This window comes from Gordionus sp. m RMFG-2023, chromosome 1 (genome assembly GCF_954871325.1).
Source record: "Gordionus sp. m RMFG-2023 chromosome 1, tfGorSpeb1-WG-v2, whole genome shotgun sequence".
Classification (NCBI taxonomy): domain Eukaryota; kingdom Metazoa; phylum Nematomorpha; class Gordioida; order Chordodea; family Parachordodidae; genus Gordionus; species Gordionus sp. m RMFG-2023.
Genome location: NC_088775.1, coordinates 7990921 through 8017737, shown reverse-complemented (window position 1 = coordinate 8017737; position 26817 = coordinate 7990921). Strand labels below are relative to the sequence as shown.

Here is a 26817-nt window from a genome sequence, read left to right as displayed (position 1 = left end):
GAAGTCGATGCAAGCAAAAAAAATTGAGATTGGGTGTTTTGAAAAATATTTTTGGGCAATATTATTTCTTTTTAATATAAATTAAAATATTGCAAAAGTATGGTGTAGAATCTTTGCTATAAGGATATCATAAAAACATTTTAGATAATATTAGAACAATTAATTACAGAATGGAACTAACCGGACTGTCACATTAAAATATATTTTGATGCAAAAATCCTTATACATTTTTTTTAATAAATATTTTAATTGAATAAAAATCGGTAAGTATAAAAATAAGTCACCTTTCATAGTACGATTTTTGATTCTCTCCAAAAAAATATAAGTGCTATGATGCTAAAATAATTTAAACACTTCTTTAGTTGCGTGTGCCTTCATTTGTATACAAAATTTTATCTAAATCTTAAGGGTAGGGGTCCAGCGGAAATCATGTGTTTCTCGATCGATTTGAGATAAGAATGACTACATTTTATTCACTTTTTTTAAAAAAAATATATAAATAACTCAATTACCCTTTTTAAGAATGTAACTTGTAACTATTTACTATTAACCATCCATTATTTGTATTAATATAATTAATTTTCCGAAAATTTAAGGAATCGAAATAAAGGCACAAATTGCAATATAATTAGTTTTTATTAGAAAATAAATTACTACAATCGCTATAGGGCGTTTAGTTTACTATAATTCATTCATTCATTACTAGCTTAAACCAACTCATCAGGTTCGTTACTGAAACGGATCATACATAATAACTTTTTTTAAATAAAAAAAATGTATTAACGACGACGTCTCCCTTAAAGATTAATTACAATAATTATTGCACTACACAATCATATTTATAAATTTTTTTATCACGCGCAGCGCCATTCTTAGGACATGGTTACAAAAAAAACGCGAAGAAAATATATTAATCTATCTTGGCTATCCTGAATTCCTTTTTCTCTACTGAAACGTACAGAATCCGTCTCATTTCTTCAGCATTTATATCGTCATCATTCCTATCTGAAAAATATGGAGCGATTTTTTTTTGTTAAATATAAGATTTTTTTTTTACTATTTACTAATTAATTATTCGATTTTTTTTAAACCCATGATTAGTGTTGTTAAGAGGTTCGACTTAGTCCAAATTATATAACACAAGTCTTAGTTTTTATTAATAGATGTTCAAGCCTTTCTGCCAAATATGATTAAAAACTCTTTTTTCAAAAAATAAACCAGTTTAACAACACTAGTTAGACCTCCCTCATTTCTCAATGGCTCGAGCAATAAAATAATAATCAGTATCTTACAACGTAAATATTTTTAAAAACCTTTAAGAGGTTGCGAAGTTAAAATTTTTTATTTAAATCAATACACGGAAAAATCATAATAATATTTAATCATTTTTTTGTATTTTATAAAACATTTTATATTTAAAAAAAAAAACTTGTTCAAAATATTCAGTTTTTTTTTGCAATTCAAAATTTTGAAGTATAACCTTGCATTCACAGTTAATGCGAATTAGTGGCAAAATATACAAAAAACAGCTTATAAAACTTAGTCGAGGCGATCACCCCTCCCCGTTGCCTATTTAAGGAAGTTGTGAGACTTCTGTTACCGATGGTTTGGGGTAAACCCGTGGGGATAGCTAAAAACTCATTTTATATACTTCGTCATGAATTCGTGCTAACTTGGACCCAAGGTAATTCTCACAGAATAAAAAATAAAAAAAAACCTTTATACTGTTTCCGTTGAAATGAGTATTCCTTGCCAGTGAGACCGCATTTAAATAAATGATCTTCATCACCTCCAGAATGGCCTATATTTTCTATCGACAAAACTTTGAAAAAATGATTTGAACTGGGGCTAATAAAAATAAAAAAGAATTTACGTAAGAACTTTGAGACAATTTATGATTGTGTATCAGGGACTTATTTTATATTTAAAAAAAACAATTTCCATTAACTACATATTATTTATTAAAATGATATTCGTCTAAAATCCGTGTATCCATTTGACTAAGTTCTAGGACAATCATCGATCACCCTAAATTAAATTACTCAAAGTCCTTTGGACATATAAAAATTTACTCCTGCAACCAGCGCTGATAATAATATTTTTGATTATTCTTATAACCACTAGTATACACGATTGATAGATTAAGCTTTCCTTATTCAAAAAAAATTTCCATATAACAAATTATCGATTTTAAATATAAAAATAATTCATCTTGAATACGTAAAAATTCATATATATTGTATCGATAAAAAATATAGTTAATAAAAATAGTAATGAATCTTGTTATTAATTTTTTTTTATTATTTTTATATGTCTAGCGGTAATGTGTTACTTTTTTTTCAACTTTAAATTATTTTTTGAGAGCGTTATTTTTTTAAATTTGAAAATCTGATTTTACCGGAAATGTATTTCATCATGTTTGGAATACTTGTCTTATGAATTCCAGGCAATTTTGCCATGAAATTATGAACTTATATGTTCGATTTATTTTATATAAATTCTAAATGACTCAAAGGTTAATGGCAAAATTGTCTACAATTCTTAAGAAATGTATTTCAAAGATGCTGGAAAACATTTCCCGTAAAATCAGTAACCCTAGAGGATATCCATGATCGTGAAATGTATTTTTATTTAAAAAAACCTTCGTAAACTTATATTGAATATTTATTTTTTCGAACCTTTGGTCCCTTTCTCGATCGATGTTGGAATACGACTTATTTTCGAAGCAACTATAATCCAACGTTCTGGGTTCGATTAAAAGCTCAATGTCGCCACCTTTAAAAAATGACACTTTGCGGGGGTCATCTAATTTTTTTTTAAGTGAATATAGGATATTGAATTGTCATTTATACAATACTTTATCCGCTAAAATACTTTCAAACTTAATAAATTTATATTTATAATGGATGTGAAATATCTGGAAAAATAAATAAATTGGGATAAGTTTATAATCGATCACGCTTATATCTCCTAGAAAATTTTTAAAGTAAATTTGAAATTAATATTAATAGATGCTAGGTAAGCCCCCCCCTCCAAATCTTACCTTCAGCCACATCGTGGCAACGTCTTTTGGCGCCTAATGAAGGTTCACGTATCCTCAGCGGGGTTTAAAAATCACCTTAAGAAGTTGATGTCAGGAAGGGCATCCGATTGTAAAAGATGATTAAATTAGATGAAAAACTAGCCAACCTGGGTGAACCTGGAAATCGCCATTAAACGGAGAAGAAGATGCTAAGGAACTTGAAAATCTCTAAAAATGGAGGAAAATATTTATATTCCCAAATTTGGTTATCAAATTGACCATTTTGAAAACCAAGCGATGATAATATTTCCTCTGTTTTTTAGTAAATTTTTTTTAAAAAACTCAGCTTAAATACACTTCCCTAGCACCTATTAATATTAATTTCAAGTTTACTTATAAAATTTCCGGGATATAATCAAAATTCCCAATTTTCAGCGATTTAGAATGGGAACCACTGGGTTATATTCAATTGAAGAAACTAGAGGGAATATTATTTTTTACTTATTCTGTAAATGAAAAATGATTTTAAAAAAGTTTAGTAAAAATAATTTTTACTCCCTTTTTAAAAAATTATTATAAGTTTTATGGTAAGCAGGAAACAATATTGATAACTTATACGGTCGAAAATATAAAAAACTTGAGTATAATAGTATATTGTTTTTATAATGATAGATTAGTAATATTTACAGCTCATAAATGATGAACCGTAATTAAAAATTAATCTTTAAAAATTTTTGATTTATATATTTGTTAAGGAGGAGAAATCTTAGTTTCTTAACCGACTTTATGAGATGTTACAAACAGCTATGAATAATTTACGGTATACCCATAAAAAAAGGCTAGGACTAAACCAATTATCATACGATATATGGCTAAGTAATTCGGGAAGGGGGGGGGGGGGTAGTAGTCATTTGCCTCCATCCATTTTTCAGGAGGGTATGATCTTAGACGAGGTAAGGAAAAAATATAAGGGGAAGGTAAATCTAAATATGTTGCCTCCGATATTTACTTTCATAAAGATGCTGATAAACCTGGTAGCTGTTAAAGTAGCGAGCTACTTGTAGCGCGCTAACTTTTGTAGCTATAGCTAATAACGGCTACTTTTTTTGTAATTATTTAAATTTTTAGCGCGATAAACATTTTTTGAAGCTACTTAGCTACTTTTAAAAAATATAATGAAGGTAAGTATAAACATGAAAATTTAAATATAATATCATAATTAATTATAATTTTTAGGATTTATTATTTCATTTTAAAATTGAAATATATTTTCAATTTGTATTTTCATTTGTATTATAAACCTAAATCATGGGTTAATAATTTAAAATGTGATCGCCTTTGAATATCCAAATAGTTGAAAGTGATTCAGACAATTAATTAATAAAATGTAATACAAATTTCCCATTCCCTAGATTTGATTAAAATAAATATAAAAACCAAAACTGGCTTCAAATTTATTTGTTTAAAATGTAAAAAAAAATATTTCCTCAAATCAATCCAGTTATAACCTCAAGAAACACCAAAAGGTAAATTGTCATTATTACATTCTAATAGTGTTTATTTCATAAGATGTTCATACCATATAGCTTTAAGGAAATGGGCAAACATTAAAATAATTTTGGTATAGGCGATTCTACATCCAAAAAGACTAATTTAAATCAAACCAAATTAATTAATAATCCGAATGGCAATATTTCTCAGAAATTGGCTGATAAAGTTATTGTTGATTTTATTGATACAGTTCAGCCAATGTCCTTGGTTGATAATCCATCTATTACCATGATGATTAAAACTCTATCTTCTGGTACAACAATTTTATGACGTCAGACACTAATGAATAAAATAGCAGATAACTTTAAAGTGATGAAAGATGCTCTAATAGTAGAGTTATCAGAGATATCATATATATGTACCACGGCAGATAGTTAGACACATAACACTAGGTAAAAACTTATAAAATGCAACAAATTACCATAAATATTTATTTTTATTACATAAATTTTTTTATAATCAAAACTAACTATATTTTAATATTTATAAATGTTGATTTTTTTATATTTACTATACAATAACATTATAAGCAAAAAATAAAACTAATTTGTTTCTAAAATTTTTTTTATAAAAAGTAGCTTAAAAAGTAGCTAAAGCTACTTTTGAAAAATAATAGCTAATAGCGAGCTACTTTTTTTGACAAATAGCGATAGCGGTAGCGCGCTACTCATAAAAGTAACGATTAACAACTCTGCCTGGTAAAATAGTTAATAAATATAGTGAGGAGAAATGTAAACAAAAAAAATACTTTAAGGCATCTTAGTATGAAAAATATATTTATTTATTTTTTGCATATTTAAACATATGGATGTCTGTCAATTTCATGTCTTGATAAATGTTAAAAGTTAATTTTTTTAAAAAAAAGAGGTAAAGAATGATAAGATGCTGCGGAGCCTAAATATGATCCTTTTATTTTTTTATAGTATGTTTTTACCAGAAATTAAGGCGCGAAAAATCGGGAAAATATTGGCGATGTGATTGGTAGACGCCCCGGGTGGTAGTTTTATATCCACTCTACTTTCTCCCGAGGATAAATAGCGACTCAAACTTTTCAAATCGTGATGATAACGAATCGGAGCGCCATCTTTATCATGCCCATTCTCGCTTTCGGGCTCTTGATTTTCTTTAGTGTCTCCGTCCCCAAAATACAGTTTTACGAACTGGTCGTAATATTGGATACGAGCCCGGTCGGCTTCAAATTTGTTCAACGCAGCGGTGAATCTTTCGTCGTAGTCAGTTATGTTTTCGAAACCAGTCGGATCGGATAGTTTTTCCAGGGCTTTGCGAACGATGTATAGCAAACCAGCGAGCTGCTTTGAGTCTAAAAAATTATTGGGGGTCACCGACTTAAAATTATTCATTGAATCGTCCCCGGAAACATGCTCGTTCAAATTTATATTGGCGAAGTCATTTGACAAATTGTTGGCTAGAACGGAGACGCATTTGACGGCATAAGGCGCCATGTGATTCCACACGGATCCCGAAGAATCGTGCAAAATGGCGGGCAGGTCTAATTTGGCCAAATGATGCAACGCTAATTCGCCTTGGGTCAGATGGTCAAAGAGTCGAGCTTGCTTGCAAGCTGGCATTGGTAGGGTTTCGGTAAACCTGATAAAAATGTGTGTGAGAGAAACCGATAATAGATTTAAATCTAGATATTATATGGAAATAATTTATTGAGAAAAAAAAGGCAGAAATATAAAAAAAAATGGCAAATAAATTTTTATATTTTTATAACCATAATCGGGTCCATATATTATCCGTCAGCTGTTGATCGTACTCACTTAATTCTTCCGAATTAATGTCTTCATTTATATCCTCTTTATTTTATACAAAAGAATACAATTATTTATAATATAATTTATATAGCTTTGTTTAATCACATGATGTCCGTTTTTTTAGTAATTTAGTAATGTCCTCTATCTTCTGACTAAACCAATTTTTAGCCATTTAAACCGTTTTTTTAGTAGGCTAAAAAAAATGGCAAAGCTTATTTTTTTTTATACTTTTAAACAATTCTATGTCATTCACTTTTAACCTCGAATTTCTTGGAAATTTAACGCAATTTTAAAAGAACCCGGAAGTAAATTAACTCGCGCACCACCCCCACTGATCCATAAATTTTTTTTGGAACGCGCCATTAAATTGAGATGAATCACCTGATTTTAGTAAAATAGCTAATTAATTAAAATCGATATGATTTTTATTTGATTAGTAAATTAATCAAAATGGAAAATAAAAAAAACATTTATTTTTTTTAAATGGCCAATATTTTTATAAATTTTAAATAGTATGGAAAAGGAGAATCTGGCCGGAAGGGGACTCAGGATCACGTGGTGTTGGGTTCGCATTTATTTTTTATTCGAAAACAAATTAAAGTGCAGAATATCCTATCCCTCCCCCAGGAAAGTCTATTTTGTGTACCTATTTTTCTATTTTGTAAATAAAAACTGGTTTCAAAATTAAAAATTGAAAAAAAATGAGATTGAACAACGGTTATTTTGAGATTGGGGAGAAGGGGTATGAGATTACCATCTTTAGATTTGAGGTCGGAAGCTGCTTTGGAATATTTATCGTATCCAATATTCATTCGATCACTTAGACGACATTTGCTTTTATCTAATATATATATTATTTTTTTAAAAAAATATACGTTATACCTATTTTAGAAAATATAAAATAATTAGGGTTTTTCAAACATTTAACAATTGTCTCAGACCAAACAAGAAACCATTTATGAACAACTCATAGAATCCGGGGTAATATGAACCAGGAGAATGTTCGGGGTCGGTTTCGATTATGTTTCTATTAGCCAAATATCGACTAAATAAGAGTTTCAAAATTCCTGAACCCTAAATTATGGTTTCACAGTTTCCTATTTTTTCCTTTTCTGTTATGTTATATATTTTGCTAGGTTTAACAAAAATTTTACGAGCATTTGAAAGTTTTTTTTGTAGCACAAAATTTTGAGCAAATTTATTTTGAAAATCAACAAAATTGCAGTTTTTTTCATGATTCGCTTCGAATTCGCGCTAACTATGAATGAGGGGTTAAAATAAAATGTAAGGAAAATAATTTGACAAAAAATTTTTTCAAAAAACCTTTATCATCCCAAATCAAATCGGCCGGCGAATACCAGCGGAGGAAGTCTCTTATATCGTCATCACAAGTGGGATTAGCCGCCTTGAAAGCTCTCATATCGGAGGCCAGGGTCCGGCTCTGAAATTGTGCCCTCTCGCTGACATTTTTCGATTCATTTTTGTCAGAGCTCGCGCTCGTGAGATGGAGTAGGAGGGATTGATGTTGCATTAAATGATCTTCGGTCATGAAAGGTGGTTCCTGCAAAATTGGAAAAAAAATTTTTCCTTTAATTCTTAAAAATTTTCTTTTCAATTTATTGGCCTTTTTGTTTTATTGTTTTGCCGTTTTCAAACAATTTACGCATGTTTTACTCTGAGACTTTCTCGACAAATATGATAGAAAACCTGAAATCCCTATTTCCCAACCTCATAGGATTTTCCATCCTAAGTCAATCATTCTTTTCATCCTGTCCCCGTTCATCTTATTTTTTGAAAATCTCTGTTTAGACAAGTCTATTCAGATTTTGACACCCCCCTATTTTGTTTTGTTTAAAATTGTATGCATCATAAATAGTCTAAATTTCTCTTTACTCTGTTTAGAAGGATGCTGCTATAAAGAGAGCTAAAAAAAAATAATTTTTTATAATCAAAACTAACTATATTTAAATATTTATAAATGTTGATTTTTATGTATTATATACTATAGGACATGGCGTCAAATTTTTTGTGATTAATCCCAAAGGTTTAACATTTTTTAAACATATTTTATTTTACACATAATAAATAAAATATTGCTAATGGTTTTAAAACTCGTATTAACTTTTTATTTTATTTCTATATTATATGACTTATTGAATTTTTTTTAATAATAAATTATGGTGGCAGCGGTAAACGTTTTTTCTGGGCTTCTATATCAGTGAAGTATAAATTATTTGAATATAATTAAATGCATAAAAGGTCATTAAAAACTGACGCTGTAAAAAAAAGGTCGTTACAAACGGCGTTACTTTTTTTGAGAAAAAGGAACGCAATTACTTGTTCTAAAGTAACGATAAAGCAAAACGTTACTCATAACTTTAAATTTTTCCTTAAAAAAATATGGGAAAAATATATAATTTATTATATGTACATTCTGTTCATTTTTTAAAAAAAAAATTTTATAAATAAATTAAGCCGAGTTTTTAATTCACAGATCAACCACCAAATACATTTTTGTTGCGGAATTTTATACAGCCAAAGATTGTCAATCTAAATTAATTGGAATTTTGATAGAAACATGTTCAAGTTATCATCCCAGGTTGAGAGTTTGTTTAATGTGAAATAAAATTGCTTAAAGATGCGTTTTATTTTTTAAAAAAATACTGATTTAATTATGTTAGATTTGTGAACCAGAAACATTTTATTTTAGAACGAGTATTCACAGCACTGCTTTAAAGCATCACAGAAAAATGTACCCTATAAATAATTTCAATGCTAGAGAATTCATAAAATCCCTGACGTCTTAAGTGTTAATTTTATCGATGCGGATTGTTTTATAAAAAAAAATTAGAAGAAAAAAGCAACCTGAGTTATTGGGACGTACAAGTAATCTGTTCCGTTGAAAAGTTTTACGTTCCCTTCTAGCGTATGGGACCTTCCTTCAGGTACCTCCCTCGCGGTCAAATCACCGAATTTTGACAAATTTTCGGAATTTTGGGATTTCGATTTTCTGTCATTTTCTGATTCCGATTTCTTCCTGATGAGGGAAGGGCTATTATCATTCTGGCATTCGAAAAAGGTATCCCCCTCGCTATCTTCGTTAGTCAGCTGGTCTAGTTTGAGGCTTGAATATTGTTGTTGTTGCTTTTTTATCTTTATGCATCTGTTCAGCATCTGTATAATATTTATTCCAATTTTTTAATCCGATGTATTTCTTAACTTTTCATATGTAATAAAAAAAAGAGGTAAAATAAGTATATTTCAAGAAAAATAATTAATCCTCGAGAAAAATTGATTTCATTTCTAAAAAAAGGAAAAAAATTAACTTGCAATTTTTGATGCAGTAGACAGTATTTGTAATCAGGTTTAGCATCTTCTATTCTTTCGTCAACGTTTATTTTTATTGAATATTTAAGAAAAAATGTTTTTAAGTAAAATAAATCGCGAAAATAATTCTACAGCGTATATTTAGAAGAAAATTTTTAATTCTTATTATAAATTTCATGTCAAATAAGTTTCCTAGAACACAATTCATATCTATAATCATTATTCGAAAAAATGATATTAAATAATCGCTTCTATAGTTTTCGTTATAGAGGTAAATCGAAAATATTACAAAGTGATGGGTATGCAATTGTCCCATCTGTATCTAAGTTCGAGCACGAATTCTTTCCAAAATTCCTTCAAAGCCCCTAATATCGAATCGAGAATATCCTCCCCGACTGCACCCTTCGGTGAAATGTCGTAAATCAATTTGCTCACAGCGATTCGATGTTGCTTACCATTTTCTATATTTGGCCCCATTTCACAATTTTCGACGATTGGGTCGTCTGCCATGAATACAGTGAATTTTTATTAATTCGACAAAAAATAAAAGAAAATCACTAAATACAATTGAATAAAAAAATAAATGTCAAGATGGAGGTTTATGACACACTATTTTTATTTTATATTTTTTAAAAAAAAATGCGAGTTTGATGTACATCTTTTATTTTAAATTTAAAAAGAAATTTTATTAATTACATAAATTATGATTGTCGAAATATGGGAGAGAAAAAAATATCACCCCCTCCCCCGCCCCCTCCTAAAAAAAGATAAAATTAACCCTGAGTGGTCATATTATGTCCGTTTCAAAAATTTTGTAATTTTTTTTCAAAATAATTATGACCACTTAATTTTATTTTTTCCTAATGTTTATTCACTCCCTTTTTTCTAACATTCTATGCAATAATAAGAAATGCTCAATTTCCACAAAATAAATATGGCTCGTATGTATAAATGTGTATAGATGACGATATAATATATATAATTTTTTCAATGCGATAGCAAGACTTTTTTGTTTATCGCTTAAAGCCATTTTAAGGCGTGAATAATAATATTATGCTTTCTTTCTTTTCCTTATTCCTTCCTTCCTTCTATGCAGTAAAATTAAAACCTCGTTATATATAACTTTAAACACTGAGGGGGCATAAAATTTAATTAAATATAGCGAAGATTAAAACTATATCCGTAACCGAATTTTTTAAATTAAATCTGACGAACAGCTGTGCAAGCTGCTCTCAACATTGTAGTTAGGGTTGATGGAATCTAGCGCAAGATATGTATTTAATCAATCAGCAATAATCAGGATCTAATATTTCGAATTAGATTTCATTATATATTTGTAGGATGTAGGTTATTAACATTATCAGGTAAATTAGGGCAATTACTACTAGTGGCAAATGGCCATGTCATAAAGGATTAACCAATTATGGTAACTGGTTCCTATAGAATTATTAGTTTAGATCTGATGTTATTCGTAATGATGATGGGTATTGGTGGAGCCAATGTACGAAAAATTTATACCTAGATGTAATAGGTCCATGAATTGTAAGACTGTTATTTTTGTTGAATTTACTTGTTTTTTTTATCATATTTGTATATTTAAATAGTTATTTTTTTAATTTGTAATTTTGAATAGGATTTTACTTGTTTTGTATAGTTAAATATTTATTTTTAAATTTGTTTATTTGAACAGTAGTGTTATTGGAATTTTGGATTATTATTGTATGGTAATTTAATATTTAGTTTTATATTTTATTATATTTATGTATATGATTATATTATGAACTTCGATTTATTTTAATTTTTGAATACCCATTCTTATAATATTTGGAAATTATATATAAACAAAAACTTATATAAAATAATAATTAACATTTTTTGATAATATTTGTGTAGTATTTTTTTGGAATTCATTTTAATAAAGTCGTAAAATTTTGTGTTGAATTATTTAATTAATTGTATTTGAAAATATTAATAAGTGGACAACTTTTACAATTTATATAAAATTATTTAAATTTTTATTTTTAGATATAAATTATTCAACATACTTCACCGTTACACTTCTAATAATCTCTGTAAATTCTCTGGGAATCTCTATCAATTTTCTATTAAACAATACAATAAATATATTACGATATCTCAAATCGTAACAATTTTGCCTGATAATATTACAGCCACAAATATTATTCAGACTATTGTGAAATATTATAGTGGCCCAGATCATTGATAGTCACATATATTTCTTACTAAAGATTTCTCCCATCAATCCTATCTAGAATCGTAAGGGGAGTTCGCAGAGAAGTTCATTTATTCTTGTCAAATTCAATTCAACAATTTATAATCATTAGAAAAATTATTCAACTTTTTTTTCAAAAATTGAAAAAATAATTTTGGTAATTTTGATTTTTTAAAATGGCTTATATTTTTTTATTCTATAAAGTTTGAAAAAGTTTGCGAATCGTAATTTATGGACATAGCCTAAAAAAAGTTTTTAATTTTTCCATTTTTATAAAAAATAAATAAACAATTTTTTGAAATATTATAATAATGTAAAATAAACAATATATAATAATATAGAATCATAAATAAACAAAAATAAAATAAAAATATCAGATTGGGATAAATAAATGTATCGGCCCAATCCGATATTTGTCGAAAACGCTAAATATCGGTGCCGATCCGATCGATATTTAATATCGGCACAGCCATGCGAACTTACCCATCTATACCAATCATTTAATTCCCACAAAATAAAATTATGAAAAATTAAAAGAATATATAAAATATTTTACGCTCATAAACAAATGATGTTACACGCAAACTAACAAAATTTTTTTTTTAAATGATCAGAAATATATCATGTTGCATAAGATTATCAAACACTCGTTAAACCTGGTGGATCTAAGGGTTGCAAAAGTGATGGATGCATGTATTCGAGATCGAAAAAACTTTTATCGCTTCTAATATCGTGAGAGAAAGAATCTGTCCGTTTAATCAAGGAGTCGAAATTGGCCAACATGAATAGGGTGTGGGTCAATAAATCGGTTAGGGAGTGTGGAGGACTTAACTACAACAAAAAATTTTAAAAAAAGTAATACAAGATTTAATTACCTTCTTTCCATTTTATTACTTTCTAACACCCCCCCCCCTCTCTGCTCTTTCTATTGAAATCTAAATAATATGGCTATTGTTATATAATATTAAAAGAGGGACACTTTAAATTTGGTGCCTAGATCCACGGCATTAATGTCAGGATCGATGAGTGGAGAAAGCGTGTATAGCTTCTAATTATTTATTTTATTTTAAATAAATAAAAAAAATTAATAGAATTTGGAATATTAAAATATTAATATAGTATATATATAAATCAAATAAAACTAAAATTCATAAATAAAGTTTATCTCTCAATCAATCACTCTCGTGAATCGGTGGTTATACATTTTTTTTAAAAAAAAATAAATAAACAATATAAATATATATCCAACAGAAACGTTAACAAAAAAAAAAGGATAATTCTTAATTTTCTTTTAGCGGCAAATAAAGGTTAAGAAAATTTTCCCGTCATTTTCCTAATAATTATTCGTCTATATATTTTTTTTTAAAAAATGCAACAAACGCCTGATAAAAATAAGCGATCTTTTGAGTCTAAGATACTATGTGTGATGGCGTTTCTTTTTAGGTCGGGCATTTAACTATGTACGCGATGTGAACTTAATACTAAAGGGATTCTACCTTAATTTTCCACTGTAATGGGGAGCGGGAGAAATATTATAAAAGCTTACCATTTTGGATGATTTTATCTTGAGCAAACTGGGCCTTGAATCGGGAAATAATGTCCAGAAGATGGCGTCCATTAAAGCATCCGATATTATTTTCCGATTTTCTTTGTGGTGGCTTTTAGCGTTATGATCCTTGTTCTTCTCGTAGTGTTTCTTATGGGCTTTGGATTTATTATTTTATATTACTAGCATAGAAAAAAAGGTTTTTTTTGAATAGATGAGTCTCCATCGTTTATTTAGGTGTTCACAAACAGGTAAAAAAAACGCTGACACCGTAAATTGAAATATTTTTAAAGAGTTTTTTTATCAGGTAAATGTTATGAAAATCCATTTTTTAAAAAAAAATAATATATTACTCGAAGCATCTGTTATACTATTGGTAGGTGTCGCGATGTTGTTCCTCATGTTGGTCATTGCTATGTTGAGCGAACCGAGTTTAACATTATGGCTGCTGACCAATTTATCGAGGGCTTTTTGGTAATTTTCGGTGTTTTCGCGGAAGGTAGTCTTGAAAGCTGATTCTTTCCCCCTTTCCTCGTGGCTTAAAATATCCCCTCTCATGTAATCCAAACTGTGCAAAAAGGGCTCTTGAGATTTTGTCCCTTGTGAATGATGGTGTCGGTCTATGAGATCGGTTAGCCGTTTAAATTTGGAGCCTAATTAACAACAATTTTTTTTTACTTGTTTTTGTTTTGTAGTTTGCAATGTTCATATCTAGTTAAGTGTACTTTTGATACCATGATGAGTTAATCCATTAACTCCTAACCATAATTCGAGAGGGGAAATGGTAAGATTTAAATAAATAAAGTATATGTTTGAACCAAGGTTTATCACATAATCATCTCGTGTTCAGTTCTAATTCAGAAATTATCAATCATTATTTCAATTTATTTTTTTTTACCACTCCATTCGTTTTCACTTAATTTAAGATGGCCAATTAATTGAAAGACAAACTGACAAGTGTAAAATTAGGCCATCTTTTTTTTATTTTTTTCTCTTTCTCTTAATTAAAATGTAAAAGCTATTAGGTTAAAAAAAATTACAGGTCTAGGTTAGATGAAAGTTTATATATTACATATTATCAAAAGAGATTGACCAATTTCTTTTTTGGAATTTGTTTATATACCTAATAAACATCCCAAGACATCGTCATCAATTGGTACACCTTTCAAAGAAAAAATCAGCTTAGCAGTTGACTGTATTTTAACCGAATCAACGTTTTTTATTTCCCCTCCTTTTTCTTCATCTCTATCAGCTGACTTAAATAAAGTCATTAGGGTGTCGTAATATTCAACGAGGTTACAGTCGGTTTCGGTTTCCTTCAGCCGTAAGCCTATAGACATGTGAGAGTAGCGAAAGTCATCTTCGGAGTTGTAACTTAGAGGTAAATCAAGCCACTGAAGACCAAGATCTATTCGTTTAACCGGGTTTCGCAGGCTACCCATGGCCCATAGGATATCGTGTAAAGCGCAATTCGCGAGGTGATTTGGTCGGTACTCATCAGTAAAATTCCTATATCCATCTAGAACGAGATCATTCTCGGACAGCTGACGATGGTCTAATGGGAAAAGGTCATAATTTCTCTCTACGATCAACAAGCTGGGTTTATGCAAAATGGTCTGAATGGGCATTAAAACGAAAGAGTAACACAGACTCACGCTGATGTCAGTTAGCTTGCAAATAAAATTTTATGGATTTATATTTGCATATTTTGCCAAAACAAATTTAACCCCGCCCCCCCCCCACCACCCCCTCTTTTTCCAAATATTGAATAAATAAATAAATAAAAAATAAATGTTAAACTTTATCGGATCTTGTCTGTTCTCTTTGAGATGGGTTTGCAATTGGCAAAAGTTCTGTCAAAGAATCTAGGTAAGCCAGACCCCCTAAAGGTTGAGTGAAATATAGCATTTCGAGGCTCAGTCGGCATGCCAATTTTTTATTATCATTATTAGTGGTTGTGGTTTTTTCTTCCCATAACATTCCTTGGTAGAGTCGAAATTCTTCGTTTATGCATACGAAGAGGGGTATATTGGGGTCGGGGTAGTCAAACAAGTTTTGGTTCCCTTGATCGTGGAATTTCGATTTTGGGTGATTATTATTATGGTGATAAGAGGATATGTCTAATAATTTGTGACGAAACTGTTGAAGGGCTAAGGCCAAAGCACTTAGCAAGGTGAGCGTTTGACTAGGAGTGAGGGGTTGAGTGGATACAGGGTTAGATGGAAGAAATTTAGTGTTTTTTGAATTGGAAGATGACAAAATGGATTGGTTAATGTGTTTGAGTATTATGAATTTTTTGAAACCAAACCTTGAAGTAGAACATATTATTTAAATTTGAATATATATAAATATATATATATCATCGATATGGGTCATAGTAGTGCAATATTAGAATTTAAGCAAGTTTGTTTATAAAATTATAGAATATATAATACACGATGGTTAAAATATGCATAAATCCAAAAAATTATCATATTAAAAAAATATCAAGAACAGCAAGGCACAAATATATATCATGATATATGCAGCCATAATTTATCCTTTATCATATACTTGTTCCAAATATCCATATTATTATTATATACAAACCATCTTTATTTAACTATTTTTTTCAATATCTAGCTCTAGCCCATATTATCTAATATTTTGAGTTTTACTCTTACTTCTTTACATTTACAAATACTAAACTAACGCATCCAGGAAGTTGATTTCAGAAGAGTCTTTAATTTAGATGTGAACCCATCACAGTGGAATGATAAGTGTAATGTTAACAGAACTATTGCTGTTGGTGCTTTATATAGGAGATTCTGTTCTAAGTTAATAGCTAGCAGAATTTCTACACAAGTATCTAATATACTTCTTCCGTTGCAATTTGGGGTTGGTACGAGCTCAGGATGTGATGCAGCTGCACATATAACGCGCATTTATGCTCAAAATACCACAGCTGCCCAACATCTTGTAAAGATCGATTTTACAAATGCCTACAATAGTATTCATAGACAAGTAATAATCTCACAATTTATAAAACATTTCCCACTTTTACAAACTTATCCTCTTATCTTATAAGAAACCATCACATTTGGTATTTGGCCATCATATCCTAACCTCTTCCGAAGGTATTCAGCAAGGTGATCCCCTAGGCTCCATATTATTTTGCCTTAGTATCCATGATTTGATTACTAAAATAAACAATGACTGCACGCTACCCTTACACTTATGGTATATTGATGATGGGGTCATCTCTGGCGAATCTGCAGAGTGATAAAGGCAATCAATATTATTAAGACTTCTACTGACAGCCTCGGACTCGTAATTAATCAAATCAAAACTGAATACTGCGATATTAATACAATTCAGCAAAGCGTTTTTGGTTTTAAGCATGTCCCCTTGAAAAATCTATCACATTTGGGCTCAACCATTGGTGAGGAGTCAGTGAATTCTTTTTTTAGCGATATGGACGATATCTTTGAAAATTAAAACGCATTCTTACATGCCTTTTGGCCCACAAGGCCTTTTTTAATTCGAAATTTCTTCAACATCCCTAAAATCCTTTATGCCCTACGATCGAGCCCATTATTTTTAGAGAGGGAGCATTTAGTGAGATTCGAAACCAGAATAAAAGTCATCCTTAGCGACTGCTTAAATATCAAATTTACAGACATAGCTTGGCATCGAGCCACACTTCCTTCCAAACATGGTGGCCTTGGTATAAGATCCCCATTGTCGATCTCAATATGTGCCTTCATTGCCAGCCACCTTCAGGCACGTATACTAATTGACCAACATCTGTCGGTTCACGATCCTTTTTTGAATACAGCTAAGATAGAATGGGCAAAATCAGTCACAACCTCAACCCTATTTCCGATCTCTGTGATAAAGAAGGATTGGGATTTACCACTTGTGAAAAACTCCGTTGATTACCTTATTTCGAGTCTCTCACTATTGGCTAGAACCACATTTATTGAACTTATCAAAGATCGGGGATATGAATTTTTAGATGTTATTCCATCTACCAATTACAAACTCGAATTGGACAACCATGAGCTCAGTTATGCTTTATGTACCAGGCTTAACATTCCCTTTTCATTACCATATAAATGCAGCAAATGTCATACTGTTGATGACAATATGGCCTTCATCCTTTACATTGCAATCGTAATCCCGGCCGGCAAACTCGACATTTGAAATGCAATCAAATAATATCTCTTGCACTTAGGTCAGCTGGTTTTCCTAACTCAATGGAGCCTACTTGCTTATTTTCCGATAGTAGGCGTCCTGATGGGGTCACACGTATTCCCATGGTCTTAAGGAAAGTTTTTAATATGGGATTTCTCTTGTCTGGACACTAACTCCCCCTCTAATTTTAACAAGGACGCTCTGAACAGAGCTCAAAATTATAAGATCAGCAAATACAGCGCTGATTCCTCAAATTACATATTCATACCCATCATTTGCTCCACCTTAACTACATATGGTGATTTGGCTAAAAACTATTTTAAAGACGTTGGCCACCTAATCAGAAAAAATATTGGGGAGCCTCGCGAAGGTTTTTACTTAAGGCAGAGGATCGCAATAGCCATTCTTAAGGCTGTTTGTTTTATTAATTCGATCTCTCCTGATGATTATATGAAAGAGGTTTTGAATAATATCTGCTGCTTTATGCTTATGCCTCAATATTGTCATTTTGTTATTATGATTATTTTTTTCGTAATTGTTTACTAATTATACTAATTATATATTTTTCAATGATGATTCTTTTATCTTGAATTAATATGGTATTCTAATTATTTCAATTATTAACATTAATATAATATATTTTTATATACCTATTATAATAATACAATGATATTGCTAAAAAAAATTTAAATTTATATTTTATTATAAATAAAAATCTTAGAAATTTTTTTGGGTCCAGTGTAAACTGAAAAATAAAAATTTGAAAATTTCTGCCTGACCAATACAATCCAAAAAAATCTAATATCGTAATCTGATTCAAAATTTGATTTTAGAAATAGATTTTTTTACTTAATACTAAAAATATCTAATGAAATTGGAAAAATTATAAAAACTGAAGGATAATGAACAAATTTTATGAATCTCCTTGAAAATATATTTGTGAAAACACTAAGAAGACAAAATAATTTCAAAATTTGTTGAGGTCAATGTCTAGGTAAATTTTAAAAGCAAGAATAAATCTGACCAAGTTTGAGAAAATATCTATGTAACCAAAGTTGGTTGGTTCAAACTCTGATTGGTACATTCAGTGTTCTAGTATACATGTTAGCTTATCAGCCCTTATACAAACTTAATATTAAAAATGTATAATATGAGCAATATATTTTAAAAAGTATTTTTATATCCCAATTTTTAAAATAGGCCATAAATTCATCCTATTATATAAATATAAACAGATGCCTAGAGTCATGTCTGTATAATATACAACCTGGCCCATGGTAACATGATCGATAAAATATAGGTACAGCCTATTTCTACTGTTAATTTCTTACCTAATTGAACATAAGAATTAAATTCAATTAAAAAAAATATAAATTTTCAAATTTTGACATTCAGAGCACTAAGTAGAAATCACATTATATCAAAATTTCAATAGCCATTGCATGCCTTGTTTTAATTATAATTATAAAGTTATATAACATTAAATCAGAAAAATTGAGTGAGATTTTTTCCCTATTATTTTTAAAATTTGGGTAGCAAACTATGTATCAGGCTTAGATCCAAAATTTTTTACCACTAGGCAGCAAGTGACCTTGGATCAACAAGTTTAAATTTTGTAGGTCTCGTGCTTCCAAAATTAAGTGTTTTTTTATTTTAAAAAATTACCATCTGGAAATATGGTGAGTTTTTGATGCAAAAATATGGTTAGGGTTAGACAAATATATATTTGTCTCAACATCGGCTAAAATATTGAGATAAAATTACAATAATATGTTTGATCTATTTACTTTTGCATACTTTTTTATTTAAAATATAAAGTGTTAATAAAAATTTATCATCTGCATAATTTATTATTTGATCTTGTTTAATCCATTCCTTGTTTGGCTCCTAATAAAATAAATCATTAAAGAAACAAAATAAAGAATAGTTAAAACCTCTGAAAGGTGAAAATTAATTATTTCATCAATATTTTCAAGCCAATCTTTTAAATATTTGTTAATGATAGAAACAAACCTAAAATATAAATCAATCATCATATGATATTTAATTCTTTACTTTTCAAATTCAGAGGAGTCAGTAAAATCATTTATTTCAAATATCTCTGTGTTCATATTTTTCATTTATTCACATCATATATATTATGAATGAATGAATCTACAGCTGTGCCTTATAGCTTAATGTTAGATTATAACATATGTGATATCGAATGATCCAATTTTTAATACGATCGTGATAAAATTTGTTAATAATTTTTTTTTTAAATTTTAAAGAGGGTTATGATACAAATATTATAAATAAAAAATATTAAATCGTATCATAAGTTAATTTTGATAATAATATAATATTATCAGGCGCGTACGCAGCGGGGGAGGGTGGGGGAGGGGGGGAAGTAAAAAAATGCAGATGGTGGATTTTTTTTTCAAAAATATTATTGTTTATATTAATTTATATTTGTTAATATTTATTTGATAATAATATAATATTATCAGGCGCGTACGCAGCGGGGGAGGGTGGGGGGGGGGGGGGGAAGTAAAAAAATGCAGATGCCGGATATATTTTTCAAAAGTATTATTGTTTATATTAATTTATATTTGTTAATATTTATTCCTATCTCATATTAAATATATATTTAATTACATTTATTATCACATTCATAAGTTATTTTATCAATTAATTTCGATTTCAAGTTTTCCGGCGTAATATTTACTAATTATTTTCAAATTTTTAGTGGCATAATATTTATCTACCATTTTCAAATTTCTAATCAAATAATAATTATTTCTGAAACTTCTTGTCCAACAGGGAGAAAGAAATTGCAATCTTGTCCAAGGGATAAAGTCTAGCCATCAAGCATTTACAGCTTTTATGCAGTTAGAAGAGTCGATTATTTGCTATTACTGAAATATCACAATGACCTGAAAGAAATATTTCAACAAGAAAATTATTGGTTTCTGTAATATAAATTGAATTTAAATTGAATATAATATTAACTTTTCGTTTGTAAATTAAATAACCTGAAGGATTGAATTCATGATATATATATACGTGATATTTTGTATTAAATATACTTTTACTTACTTTACCTATTTTACTTATTTAATAAAACACTTCATTGGCGACGATATTTTTAAAGAAGATTTATTTGATTTATTAAATTTAAAGTAAAAGACTCAATGGAAGTAGCTCCTATTAAAGTTGTAGATTCAATGGAAGTAGTCCCTATTAAAGTTAAAGACTCAATGGAAGTAGTTCCTATTAAATTCCATATTCCAGAATTCGTCAAAGAAAAAGTAAATATTCAGGACTACTTATTCAACTTATAGTTAATTTATAAAGTAAGAAATATTATAGATTTAAATACAAAAAAAGACCTGCTTTTAGCCTATATCGGAACAGACAATCTTATCAAAATTAAGAACTTTCACTTTCCAATAAATTTAGAGATGATAAATTATGATACTTTAATAAAAAGCTTAAATTTGGTGTTCAAGGATAGTTCGAGCATTTTCGTAAATAGGAAAATTTTTTTTACGCTAAAAGGATGTAATGAGACGATTATTGACTTTTCAATTAGGGTTAAAACTGTCTGTTCTCTTTGTAATTTTAAACCGCCTTTTGATGAACTTTTAAGAGATATATTTATCCTAGGAGTAGGCTTACCTGAGTTGGACAAAGAACTTCGGTCAAAGTATATCGAAGGCAATATTACTTTTGAAGAGACCGTGCGTTTAGCGATCGCGCTGTCTTCGTTGGAAAATGAAACCCAGACTGAAGTTAATAAAATAATTAAAAATAAGCCAACACAGGGTTCGAAAAATAATTATTTTAGAAATAATAATTATACTAACGTCAATAGATTCAATAATAATAAACACTTTAGTAACAATTATATTCCTAATAATAATTATAGACCTAGTATCAAACCTAACTCTATTCAAAAGAAAGTGATATGCTTTCGTTGCGGTAAGGCAAACCACATAGCGAAAGATTGTAGAACCCATGCCATACAAATGATTCTGCCACGGACACCTCGCCTGTCATTTTCAAATAAAGCTACCATCGATGCGAAGATAAATGGGTTGCAGCTAGCTATGGAGTTTGATACCGGCGCCGCGTGTAGTGTGATTGATGAGGTTACCTGGAATCGTATTGGCAGACCACAACTATCACCGGCTTATAAATTAGTGGGATATAATCATATCCAAATCGAAGTACTAGGTAAATGTACCGTAGAAGTCAAAGAAAATATTTCGAAATTTTACTTATTTGGGTAGTTAAAGGGGAGAATTACCTTATTTTTGGGATGCCTTTCATTAGAGAATTTGATATAAAACTACCGGAAGAAGTTCGTATTAATAAAATAAATATGAATATGAATATTCCCTTTTTAAATACGATTGTTTCAAAATTCCCTCAAGTTTTTAAAAAAAATTAGGTGAAATCAAACTGCAAAAGGCAGTCATCCGAATAGAACCGAACACGTTACCGATTGCATTACCAGCAAGAAGAGTTCCTTTTCCGTTGCGTCGAACCATTGAAGCTGAGTTGGACAGACTTTTAGACGAAGGCGTTATCGAGAAGGTGGATCCAACAATAACTCCAATCACTTGGGCTACGCCAACGGTTAATATCTTAAAGAAATCCGGTGCCGTACGGATATGCGGAGATTTTCGTTTAACAATCAACAAATATCTAGCGATCGATAACGATTTACTACCAACTTTCGTCGACCTAACAAATAAAATCGCGGGTGGTAAAATATTTTCAACAATAGATTTAAGAGATGCATTTTTACAATTCGGAGTTAGTCCAGAATGTAGGGACCTTTTAGTAATTTCGACACATATCGGTTATTACCGATACCAAAGAATTCCATTTGGTTTGACTAGCGCTCCGATAATATTCCAACGCTTTATGAAAAACCTATTAAAGGGAATTCCTATGGTTAGTGTATTTTTAGACGACATAATTATTGCAGGTGAGAATAATTCCGATCATATAGTTAATTTGGAAGAAGTATTAAGAAGATTTGAGAAGGCTGGACTGACCACGACGACCGATAAAATTAAAATCGGAGAAAAGTCAGTCACTTATTTAGGTCATGTTATTGACAGTTTCGGAATTCACCCTACAGAAGATAAGATTAGCGCTATAAAAAATTTTAAAACACCTTCCAATGTTAAAGAACTACGTTCATTTCTTGGAATAGTGAATTATCATGAGGCATTTATTAAAAATTTGCATTCTATTTGTGCGCCTTTACACCGACTAACGAGTAAAAATGTTGGTTGGTTTTGGTCAGCTAAAGAAAATGAAATATTTACTAAAGTTAAAAATATATTGTCAAAAGAAGATACAATAATTCCTTATTCAGCCGATATCCCTGTCGTGATTTCTTGTGACGCTTCCGAAGAAGGTCTAGGAGCTGTTATTGCACACCGATTTCTTACTGGCCAGGAGAAACCGATTGCTTACGCATCGAGGACACTTTCAGCGGCTGAAAAGAATTATGCCACAATTGATCGGGAGGCTTCGGCGATCATGTTCGCTATCGAGAAGTTTCATCAATATATTTTTGGAAGACATTTTATCTTGGTTACTGATCATAAACCATTACAATATATTTTAGGATAAAAGAGATCTTAACAAAATAACAAATAACCGTTTAATACGGTGGGCGACGAAACTATTAAATTATGATTATGAGATAATATATAGACCAGGTAATCAAAATAAATGTGCCGATGCTCTGTCCCGTTTGGGGGTAGAGAAAGCAAAAACCAATGAAGTTACAAAAAAATTCGAAGAAGAAATCAGAGGATTAAAAATTAATTTAATAGAGGATTTATCTTTCACACGCAGTAAAGTCGTAAGTGAAACGAGCAATGATATAAACCTAAAAGAGATTATTAAATTAATAAAAAATCATTGGTATATTGATAATATAAATAATTATTCGGAGATTGTAAAAAAATATATTTCGATTAAAGATAATATTTCGTTCGAAGAAGGATTATTATTTTATAATGATAGAATTATTATTCCAGATAAAAAAGGAGGTTTTATATGTGATTCATCGAGGACATCCTGGGATAGTGGGGATGAAATCATTGTGTAGATATTACGTGTTTTGGACAAATCTCGATACGGATGTTGAAGACTTTGTTAAATGTTGTAAGAGTTGTCAAGAAGGAAGGCCGGGAGCTAAAGAAGTGCCATTATACAATTGGAACATTCCTACCCGACCTTGGGAACGATTACACATTGATTTGACAGGCCCCGTATCTGGAAAATATTGGTTAATTTGCGTAGACGCTTTTACCAAATGGGTTGAAGTTGCAATTTTAACACATATTAATTCGGCGAGTGTAATAAATAATCTGCGTAATTATTTCGCTAGATTTGGGTTACCTCGCTACATTGTCTCAGATAACGGTACTCAGTTTACTGGATCTGAATTCAAAACGTTTCTTTTTAAAAACAATATAAAACCTTTTAGATCGGCCCCTTATAGCCCCAAATCGAATGGTTTGGCTAAACAATATATACGGACGATAAAGACGCGTTTCTATGCTGGAAGGAGATGTGGGACTCCGGACCAGTTAAATTTAGCAAATGTTTTAATTACTCACCGTAATACTCCCAATGCAACTACTGGTAAATCTCCTGCCGAGATGATGTTTGGAAGGTCGCTTAGGACGACATTGGATCAGTGGAAATTATCAACGAGAGAAAGGACGGAAAACGCTCTATGGAAACAAAAGTACTACAAAGATAGAAGTGTTGAACCTCGGGAGTTTGTAGAGCAGCAAAAAGTTTGGATAGCAAACGAAAGGACAGCAGGGTGGCATGAAGGAAAAGTGTTACAACGAAAAAGCGCAATATTGTACGATGTGGAATCAGAGGGGATCGTTAAAAACAAGCATGCAGATCAATTGAGGGATGCACATACACAAGAGAAGGAAATACCCGTTACGTTGACCGAAGAAGTGGAAAAGGCAGAACATGAGAATACAACTCTTGAAAAAAGAGTTTCGAAACCCCCATTACGTTATCACGATGAATTCAATTTATAGTGGGGAGAACTGTAATATAAATTGAATTTAAATTGAATATAATATTAACTTTTCGTTTGTAAATTTAATAACCTGAAGGATTGAATTCATGATATATATATACGTGATATTTTGTATTAAATATACTTTTACTTACTTTACCTATTTTACTTATTTAATAAAACACTTCAGTTTCAATGCTTATTCCAAATTTTTTTTCTCATTAGAATGTATTATTTAATTGTACAACTATTTTATATATTACTTTTCAAAAACACGACTTGACTTGATTAAGAAGATTAGAATAGTGGAGAGCATTTTATTAGAACTCAAGAAAATTAGGGCTAATGTTGATGAAGAATTTCATATTTTATATGTTATTGTTGAGTCAAAAGTAGAGCTATACGTGTTAAATATTTGTATCCCTCGACTTGCAGCAAGGCAGGCTCTTCGTTAACACATTAATATAGGATCAATGGAAGAATATATCTTAGATACAGATATATTTATAACCCAAAAATGAATGGTTTTTAATTCATCATGCAGCACTTACCAATCTGCAAATATTACTTCTACAAAAGCCTTCTAAATCTTTTTCAGATGGTGATAGAAAAGAAAATATTTGTTAGATTTTTATCATGAAGATGTTAAAGTATCTTATGATGCCTTTATAGCTGAATACCTATGTTTATAAGATTAACTATGGTTGATATAGTCCCAAAAAATGTTATGGATGCTCTGCATTATTTCAAACACATTTTAGATTAATTCCCAATGTATTAAAAGGGTTTATACATATTAGCAACTCTTCCCATTAGTGAACTAATGAGAGAACATTTTCTTTTTTAAGAAGAATAACAGAGCCCTGCTAAGGTACTATTTGCGGGGCACGGCCCGGATTTTATTTAAAATTTTTTACGGCCCGGCTAGGTTTTTTTTAAAAAAAATTTCAGGCCTGGCCGAGCTTTTTTTAAAATAAAATTTCAGGCCCGGCCCAGATTTAAAAAAAATAAATTATATCTATTTTTGATTTTTTTAGCTAATAATAACGTTTTCAAATATATCTGTTTTAAAATAAACAGGCCGGTCTGGATATTTTTTTTAAAAAAATTTTAAGGCCCGGCCTGGATGTTTTTTTTTAAAATTCAAACCCGGCCAGGGTGTTATTTTAAAAAATATCGGGCCCGGCTGGCCCGGTATATTTAAAAAAAAATTAAAATACGTTCCGGCCCAGAGGGTGGGCCAGGTGGTCTCTGAAAAACATACCAAGAAGTACAACTTCTAAAAGTAGATTGAAAGGTTGGGATTTATAGGCATTTGATGACAAGCAAGGATGAGATAATTGAAAAATTAGCTCAATCCCAACGAAGATTTGATTTTACATTATACAAAATCAATTATTCCTATGATACTTTTTGTGTATTAATTTATATTTCCAACATTTAAATTTTATATATATATATAAATTTTAAAGATCAAAAAATTCAAATTTCTATTTTGTGTCATTTAAGTGATTTTTATAGTGGTTATATTCACTTTGTATTTTATAATTCACATTTATTTTTTAGTTACATATACCGCCAGTTATATCCGTTTAATATTATTTAATTCACATTATTTTATAGTTTTTTATATGCCGGTTTATACATATAATTTTTTTTATAACTCTAATTAATTTAAAATTTTGTATTAGAAATAGTTATTAGTCCTAATAAATTTATGCTTGATATTTTTAAAAAACAATAATATTCCTCAATAAATTTAATTCCCCCCCCCCCACCCCTCCCCCTTTAAACCAAATTCCTGCGTACGCGCCTGAATATTATTAACAATAAGTAAAAAATATAAATATATTTAAATAATTTTAATAAATATTAGTAATTAGTCTGGGCATATTTTACAGAACTCTGAAGTAAGTTAGCCGATCAGAATTAATCGGCGCACTTTTGGCCTTAGCCAAAAAAAATCGTCTAAGACTTAGCTTTATAGAAAAAATCGGATAGGATGTCGATTGCCTATATTTAATTAGTAATTGTTATTGGGTTTTAATTAGTGTTGTTAAATGACTAAATTTGAGCAGATTTTTAAAAACGCTGAACATTATTTTAGCCAGAAAATTGTCTAAATAT

At 29.9% G+C, this 26817-nt stretch overlaps 1 protein-coding gene across 1 annotated transcript; it reads right to left on the bottom strand.

The window, feature by feature from the left end:
• Positions 1 to 723: 723 nt before the first annotated feature.
• LOC135931684 (uncharacterized) lies at positions 724 to 19782 on the bottom strand. Its single transcript, XM_065468951.1, has 20 exons — positions 19689 to 19782; positions 19568 to 19646; positions 19421 to 19520; positions 19299 to 19374; positions 15258 to 15765; positions 14581 to 15127; positions 13811 to 14110; positions 13458 to 13615; positions 12891 to 12959; positions 12568 to 12742; positions 9968 to 10181; positions 9678 to 9732; positions 9217 to 9525; positions 7675 to 7912; positions 7106 to 7192; positions 6312 to 6393; positions 5508 to 6181; positions 2679 to 2805; positions 1718 to 1848; positions 724 to 1005 (listed from the first exon to the last, which is right to left on the bottom strand). Exons 1-20 carry the CDS (start codon positions 19751 to 19753, stop codon positions 911 to 913), a joined length of 4089 nt encoding a protein of 1362 aa, XP_065325023.1. The 5' UTR covers positions 19754 to 19782; the 3' UTR covers positions 724 to 910.
• Between the last annotated feature and the right edge of the window lie 7035 nt (positions 19783 to 26817).

What these genes read in the sequence shown, in the direction of transcription:
- LOC135931684 (XM_065468951.1), bottom strand. Translation starts at nt 19,753, where the DNA reads ATGAAAAATATGAACACAGAGATATTTGAAATAAATGATTTTACTGAC. An exon ending in TGTCTTGGGATGTTTATTAG is followed by an intron (nt 14,111 to 14,580) that starts GTATATAAACAA and finishes GTTGTTAATTAG; the next exon opens with GCTCCAAATTTAAACGGCTA. An exon ending in TAGTATAACAGATGCTTCGA is followed by an intron (nt 13,616 to 13,810) that starts GTAATATATTAT and finishes ATAAATCCAAAG; the next exon opens with CCCATAAGAAACACTACGAG.